Source organism: Apodemus sylvaticus, chromosome 2 (genome assembly GCF_947179515.1).
Source record: "Apodemus sylvaticus chromosome 2, mApoSyl1.1, whole genome shotgun sequence".
NCBI classification, from domain to species: domain Eukaryota; kingdom Metazoa; phylum Chordata; class Mammalia; order Rodentia; family Muridae; genus Apodemus; species Apodemus sylvaticus.
Genome location: NC_067473.1, coordinates 147,385,745 through 147,393,420, shown reverse-complemented (window position 1 = coordinate 147,393,420; position 7,676 = coordinate 147,385,745). Strand labels below are relative to the sequence as shown.

Sequence of the window (7,676 nt, the reverse complement as noted above, 5' to 3'; positions counted from 1 at the left end):
CCTGAGCAAGGAGGAGGAAACCAAGACAAACCCTCAACTCCTCCCTTCCAGGAGTTTGTCACAGCCTGGGGAGGCCCAACATGGTTGCCACTCGGGGCTTGAGGTCACAATGTGATCCCCGGGGGTCTGCAGGGGTGTGTTTGCCACCATCTGTCCCTCCTAGGATTCTGGGGGAAGAGGCAAGTCAGCCAGGAAGGCCTGGGGGCTGATATCACCACAGGAAGGAATGCCACAGCACCCCGGTGAGCCAGCGGGGGCCCAGGGGCAACGTCATGGTTGCCCCGCCCACTGCTGTTGCAGTGCCATGGCCTCTCCTTCCCCAGCCTGGTCACATTCACAGTCAACACACAGCTCGCCTTGCTGCTCACGTGAGCCCAGGCACTCCAGGTAATGGGGCAGGGGGCAGGGGGCATAGGGCAGGGGGCAGGGGGCAGGGGGCAGGGGGCAGGGGGCAGGGGGCAGGGGGCAGGGGGCGTGGAGACTGGTCAAGCAGGGGTAGGGGCAGGGAGATGTATGTGGAGTGGTTTCAAGAGGATCGGGAGAAATGGTTGATCCTGAGGCTTGGCTCTGTGTGCTTCCTTGGTGGACCTGGGATAGAAGCCCAGCTCCACACCTTCCTGGCTTGCTGAGGTCCCTCACGCAGTCTCACATTGTGGATGAACCATTCGCATGACCTGTCGCTGTCATTATTGTTTTGACACTTCCATCGCTTAGACAGTCCATGACCAGCTCTGACTCTTATATCACTGGCTTGCTGTGGACTTTTAGAAACCCCTGACCTCACTGAACCTCAGTTTCCCCATTTGGAAGTGAAGGATTTGGCTAAGTATCTGTAGGCTTTTCTCAGCCTGTTGTGGTGGATCCCAGAAGCTTAGGGATGCAAAGGGTCTCAGTCTGAGCCTCTGGCTGAGATCAGGTAAAGTCACCACTCTCCCTAGCCAGGCTGGGAGACTTAGGAGAACCCTACGCTGAAAGGCACCTGTAGAGGGAAGTTGGTAAAGCAGCAGGTGTGGGGGTGGGGACAGGTGCTGCTACCAGGCATAGCCTCTGGGGAGAGGGTGCTGGCAGACCCCAGGGGGCCCTGCTCAGCCCTCTTGAGGTTACTTTTCCCCAGGACAGCCATTCTGATCCGGTGGTCTCTGCTCAGAGTGTCCCCGTCCTCAAGCCTCCAACAGGTCTTTTAAAGGGGACAGAAAGGTTATCCAAGAGTGCTTATTGTTTTCTTTTGTTCTGTTTAAAACCTCCCTAGATAATCCAGGACTCTACTTAGAGGCTGGGAGCATGTGTTAGGGGAGGCACAGTGAAAAATAATGTGTGTGTGTGTGTGTGTGTGTGTGTGTGAGAGAGAGAGAGAGAGAGAGAGAGAGAGAGAGAGAGAGAGACAGAGAGAGAGAGAGACCCTGTTTAGGTCAAGGAAGCAGATCTGTAAGGAGTAGGACCCGAACTCAGGGTGATGTGGCCTCTACAACAGTAGCCCATCTGCCTCTGAAAGTCTCCTAAAGCTGCTTTCTCAGCTGTGTCTGTTCTCTCTCTCTCTCTCTCTCACACACACACACACACACACACACACACACACACACACACACACCACAGTGATGTGTATGTGTGTGTGTGTTTCTGTCTCTGACTCTCCCTCTGTCTTTCTGTCTCTGTCTCTGTCCCTCCCTCTCTCTCTGAAACAGCTTTGTTGAACCAGACATGACAACATATACCTGTAACCCCAGCACTTGAGAGATGGGGTCAGGAGAATTAGGAGTTCAAAGTCACCCTCAACTATACAATAAGTTCAAGGCTAGCTTGGGCTGCATGAGACCCTGTCTCACCTGCCTCCTGCCAAGCAAAACTACTTTATTGATAGATGGGCTTTATTTGCCATAATCTTTCCCTCTTTACAAGGTACAATTCAGAGGTTTCCCATATACTCCCTGAGGTATACAGCCTTGACTATCAAATTTAAAACACTTCTCATCCCAGGATAGAGCTGGTTCCACATAATGGGTACCTCTCCCACAGAACTAACTTCTTTAACCCCCATGGGTGTAACTCAGCATTTCAGAGCCTGGAAAATGTTTGTTTAGTATGTGGATATATATGAAATACATGTGTGCGCATGCTATGACATAAATGTGGAGATCAGAAGACAACTTTTAAGAGACAGTTCTCTCCTTCCACTATGTGAGTGACGGGAAACTGAGCTGTCAGGTTTGGGGTCAAGGGCCTTTACGCACAGAGCTACCTCACCAGCCCTGGCTGTGCGATTCATATACTTGCAGTGTTTGGTCCCTTCTGACTTGTGCTCATCCACATGGTACCAGATCACCCTGCCTCCCCCCTGTGGCTGGGTAGCCGTTTACCCCTTTTCTGGATATCCATTTACCAGTTGACAGAGACTTCTGGTGTTACCACTTTCTGCTATTTTGAATGATTCTGCCACAACTGTTCAGGCACTGGTCTCTGTATACATATGAGTTTTCACTTCTTTTTTTTATTTTTATTTTATTTATTTATTTATTTTTGTTTTTTGTTTTTTGTTTTTTGTTTTTTTTGTTTTTTTTTTTTTTTTTTTTTTTTTGAGACAGGGTTTCTCTGTGTAGCCCTGGAACTCACTCTGTAGACCAGGCTGGCCTCAAACTCAGAGATCCACCTGCCTCTGCCTCCCAAGTGCTGGGATTACAGGCGTGCACCACCACCGCCTAGCTTGGGTTTTCACTTCTTTTCAAAATTTCTTTTAAAATTATACTTATTTAGTGTGTGGGTGTGGGTGGGTGGGTATGTTTGTGTGCATGTGCACATACCATGGTTCGTGTGTAGAGGTCAGAGTATAACTTGCTGGAGTCGGTTCTCTCCTATTGTTAAGTCCAGGGGACTGAGCTCAGGTTGTCAGGCCTGGCTGTAGACACCTTTACCCGTTGAGCCATCTCAGCAGCCCAGAATTCAGTTCTTTTGAGTATTTACCTAGCAGTGAAATCCTGGATCGGCTGGTAACTATGCTTAGCATTTTGAGGGACTGCAAACCAGTTCTCCAGGGCAGGCTACGCAGTCTTACCTTGCTTCCACACTAAAGGCACTCTGGTGTTCTCATTCTTGTCAACACTTATTTCTGACGGTCTCATTTAACCATGCTAGTGGGAGTGAAGTGGAATCTCATTGTGGTTTTGATTTGTTTTTTACTGATGAATAATGGTGTGGAAATCTATTGCCCACATGTATGAGAAACTTCTATTCATATCCTTGGCCCGCTTTTAAACTGGGCTAGAGGTCATTTTATTATCACACACACACAAACACAAACACACACACACACACACACCAGCAATAACACTTACCCGCCTTTGCTTTTTAGGCATCCAGAGCAAATGCTAGACCAGGCCTGAAGATAGAACAACCACCTCCATCGATCAGCCACTCGATGAACACCCTGCACTCAGTGTGCTGTACCGCTGAGCCTCCAAGCCACTGAGCTGCTGGCTAGGCACAAATGCGTTTTCAACTTACAGTGTGTTATCAAGAACTGATCCCTCTGTAATCTCGTAACTATCAGGGTCTATTCATTAGGTGCATGCACTGGTGTCCTGAGGCCTGGTATCCACAGGGAAGGAAGTCGGCCACGAGGGGGAGAAGTCACTTTTTTTAAGCACTCTTTCTTTCTTTCTTTCTTTCTTTCCTTCTTTCTTTCTTTCCTTCTTTCTTTCTTTCTTTCTTTCTTTCTTTCTTTCTTTCTTTCTTTCTTTCTTTCTTTCTTTCTTTCTTTCTTTCTTTCTTTCTTTCTTTAAGACAGGGTTTCTCTGTGTAGCCCTGGCTGTCCTGGAACTCACTCTGTAGAGCAGATTGACCTCGAACTCAGAAATCTGCCTGCCTCTGCCTCCCAAGTGCTGGGATTAAAGGTGTGTGCCACCACCGCCCGGCTAGCACTCTTCTTCTTATTGATCCAATAACCAATTCGGCACAGGTGAAAGCTTTGTGTCCTCAGTGGGAATGAAGCTGGTCCAGGGCTTAGGAGAGCAGCGCTAGGCGGGCTGCACTTTTCCTGTTCTTGTACTTCCACGATTAGTGCTATCTCCATTCGCGGTTTCTTTTTGGGGACTCTGGAGTCACTTGTTCACCCTTAGGGCTGACTCAGTGACAGCTATGTCGTCTGAGCCTCACATCTACCCAGTGGGGCTCCTGCGTACTGCTTGTACCCAGCCTGTACCGTGGGGCTCTCCACTGGCCTTGGGGACACTGCACATGGAAACCTGCCCCCTGCATGACACGGGCCAAGGGTGCACGTCAACTGTGCTATGTGTTATTAGCTGTTTTTTTATTAAAAAGTACAATAGAAAAAGGATCCCATGTGGGAACACATACCTTTAATCCTAGTACTTAGGAGTCAAGTGTATCTCTCTAAGTTCAAAGCCAGCCTGTTTCACCATGAGTTCCAGGACAGCCAGAGCTACATAAGACCCCATCTCAAAAAAAAAAAAAAAAAAAAAGAAAAGAAAGAAAGAAAAAAGAAAAAAAAGAAAAGAAAAAAAGAAAAAGAAAAAGAAAGAAAGAAAAAGACAATCTTCTGTTTCTGCTCTGGAGATGTTTGTTGCAGGGACACAGATTCTGGGCTATGACGTGGTCACTAGCTGTTACTGCCGACACACTTGATTCCACACTTGATTGTATTCAGGGTCACCCAAAAGCAGTTGTTTTGAGAAAATGACTTCATGTACTGAGCAGGATGGTTTCACAGGCCCCTGGGTCCTGCCCAGGAGTGAACCTGCGCTGACCCGATATCTGGGTGGCAGCCAGGGGCTGATTGTGTTCAACCCTAGACTGAGGCCCCGCCTCTCCAGGCTTTCTCCTTTCTCAGGGCCCTGCTCTCTCTGGGTTCTGTGTCTTTCCCTGTTCTGTGCAGAGCATAACCCCAAGGATGAAGGCTGGGGAGGCGTGGATTGTCCTCCTCACTGTAGACTCCGCTTCTGTTAGTGTGACCTACGGCTCCGTGCTCTTTCCGCCATGTCTGCCTATACTGCCACTTGAGCATGCAGTGGTTGCCCACCTACTACATGTTGCACACCTTTTAATGTTAGCTTTTCAGGGGTTCGGGGCCAGACAGCTTCATGAAACCCATTCTCAAACAAGACCTAATCCTGGGGTAGTAGCACAGATCTGCAATCCCCAGCACCTGAAAGGCCAAGATAGGAAGGTTATACATTGGAGACCAGCCTGGGCTACACGTGGAGACCTTGTCTCAGAAGAATCTTGAGATGCTTAATCTGATTGTTAACTTGACAGGATTTAGAATCACTGTGGAAACATACCCATGAGGATGTTTCCAGAAAGGTTTAACTAAGAGAAGTTGCACCCTGAAAGGGGGTGAGCCAACTTCATAGGGGGTGGGACAGGGGGGGAGGTGGGATCTTAAAAAAAATCAAGCTGAGCACCAAGTATTAATCTCTCTCTGCTTCCTGACTCAGGGACGAGGTGAGCAGAAGTCTTGTGTTCCTGCCTCCATGCCTTCCCCATGGAGGTGGAATATAACGAACCACGAGCCAAAGAAATCCGTCCCACCTTACAAAATGAAACAAAACAAACAACAAAAAAATAAACCCTTCATCTTTAAGCTGGCTGGCCACCCTTCTCCACTTAGCTAAAATCAGGGGTGTCACCTTCCATGGTCCCTGGGTGTCACCTTCGATGGTCCCTGGGCGTCACCTTCCATGGTCCCTGTCATTGTTTCTCCATTTCATTCATTCTTCCACAGCCACAGGTCCATCTAGTCTGCGAAGTTGGTTAGACTGTGTGGTTTGTCTCCCCTACCCCCTCAATCCCCCTGATCTGACGTGGGACAAAGCAGTAAAAGAAGTGGAGACCAAAAGGCCTTCCTTCTTTCCCTCGGGGCATTCTGTACCAGTCAGCTTTCTGTCACTGTAACAAAACACCTGAGCGGATCTACTTACACAGAGAAGGTTTGCCAGGCATGCCACACAGGTTTATAATCCCAGCCCTGAGAAGACTGAGGCAGGAGGTGACCGGCCTGTACTACACTGCAAGACCTTATCTCCAAAACAAAACAATAACAACAAAAGCAGGTTTGGGCTGGCTCACTTGGTAGAGTACTTGCTTAGTGCACACGAGGACCACGTTTGGTTTCCTGCCCTGTAAAAACCATGCCCGGGGAAGCCCCCGATCCCAGCACCGGAGAGGTGGAAGCAGGATGTTCCGAAGTTCAAGGGTATTTTTTCAGATGTAGGAAAAAAAAGTTGAGGGCAGCCTGAAGCAGCAATGGGAAAAACTGTTAAGTGCTGTGGAGGGAGGGACAGTTTTAGCTCAGGAGCAAGCGATTTGGGCCTGTGGTCCAGAGGTATGACACCCTGGCAGGAGCAAGGAGCATGCAGGAGAGTGAGGCCAGAGAGACCGGGTTCCATGGTCTCCTTCAAGGGCCCGCCTCCCAGTCTTCCCAGGAGGCCCCTCCTACTAGGACGCTAAGGAATATTACAGGCCTGCTTTTTAAAGCAAACAAAACCCAACAATAGAAACTATTTTAATTACATTTATTTATATATCTGTGTGCATGCACACGTGTGTGGGGTGCACGTATGCGCACTTGCGGGCATGCTCTCTCACATTTGCACTTGTGAAAGTATTTTGAGGCATGTGTGTGGAGGGTGGAGGTCAACTCGTGGGAGCCAGCTCTGAGGACCGAACTCAGGGCAGCAGGCTCTGCAGCAGGTCCTTTACCCACGGAGCTGCCTCGCCAGCTTAGCCCTCTTTTCTTTCAGTTGTGCGCATGCGCGCGTGTGCCCACAGGCCTGTGCGAATGTGGAGGTCAGAGCACAAGCTCAGGTTGCCCTCCCTGGGGATCTTTTAAAGCCTTATTTTTGTTTTCTTATGCACATGGGTGTTCTGCCTGCACAGGATCGCCTAGTGCCCTCAGAGGCCAGCGATGGGCGTTGGATCCCCGGGGACTAGAGTTTCAGATGGTTGGGTGCTTCCGTGTAGATAGTAGGATTTGAACCCAGGATCTCTGGAAGAACAGAGGCTGCTCTTAACTACCAATCCATGATGCCAGCCACCCACCCACCCTGTTGTTTGAGACAGGATCTTTTACTGGTACTGGGGCTTCAAGATTAGGTGAGGCTGACCGGCCATCAGCTCGAGGGATCTGATTGTCTCTGAAGGCCTCTCCTGCCTTGAGGTGATAAGTGTGTCCCAGGCCTGGCTGTTGTATAGATTCCAGGCTTTGGCATCATGTCCTCATGCTTGCAAAGTGAGGTTCAGAAACACATGGTTCTTACTCACAGGAGTTCAGAGGAGACCTTGTTAGCTGAGCCGGCATAGCAGCCCTTGCGACACAGTGGCACCAACCATCTCCCACAGGGGGACAGGCTTGCAAAAGTGAAATGGCAGAGGAGGAGTGAAATAGGGACTCACTTGGGCTTTATGTGCCTTGTCCCTGTCAGGCAAGTGACATGCCCACTGCCTCAGAGGAGATGGTGGTAGCCTCAGGATACCCAGGGCCAGACTCTTGGACTGCTGACTCAGTTTCCTCTGTAGCTCTTGCCCAGAAGTCCTGCTGGGGCAGGTTCTAAAGGTCACACCTCGGGTTCTGCTGCTGGTGAAATGTCTCTGGGGTCTGTGTCCCGAGGCCACGCAGGTCATATTTGATCCTGGCTGATGGGTCTAAGAGGCGGGCACTGTCCACA

The 7,676-nt window shown here is 49.6% G+C and overlaps 1 protein-coding gene across 3 annotated transcripts in view; it reads left to right on the top strand.

Moving 5' to 3' along the window:
* The first annotated feature begins 270 nt into the window (after positions 1 to 270).
* Positions 271 to 7,676, top strand: part of Tmem40 (transmembrane protein 40) — a 29,425-nt gene continuing 22,019 nt past the window's right edge. The window contains exon 1 of one of the 3 annotated variants that reach the window (XM_052174607.1): positions 271 to 387. In XM_052174607.1, the coding sequence (XP_052030567.1) occupies positions 273 to 387 (115 nt within the window). In that variant the 5' untranslated portion in view covers positions 271 to 272. The remainder of the gene's footprint in view (positions 388 to 7,676) is intronic. The other 2 variants (XM_052174610.1, XM_052174609.1) reach the window with 2 other exon arrangements.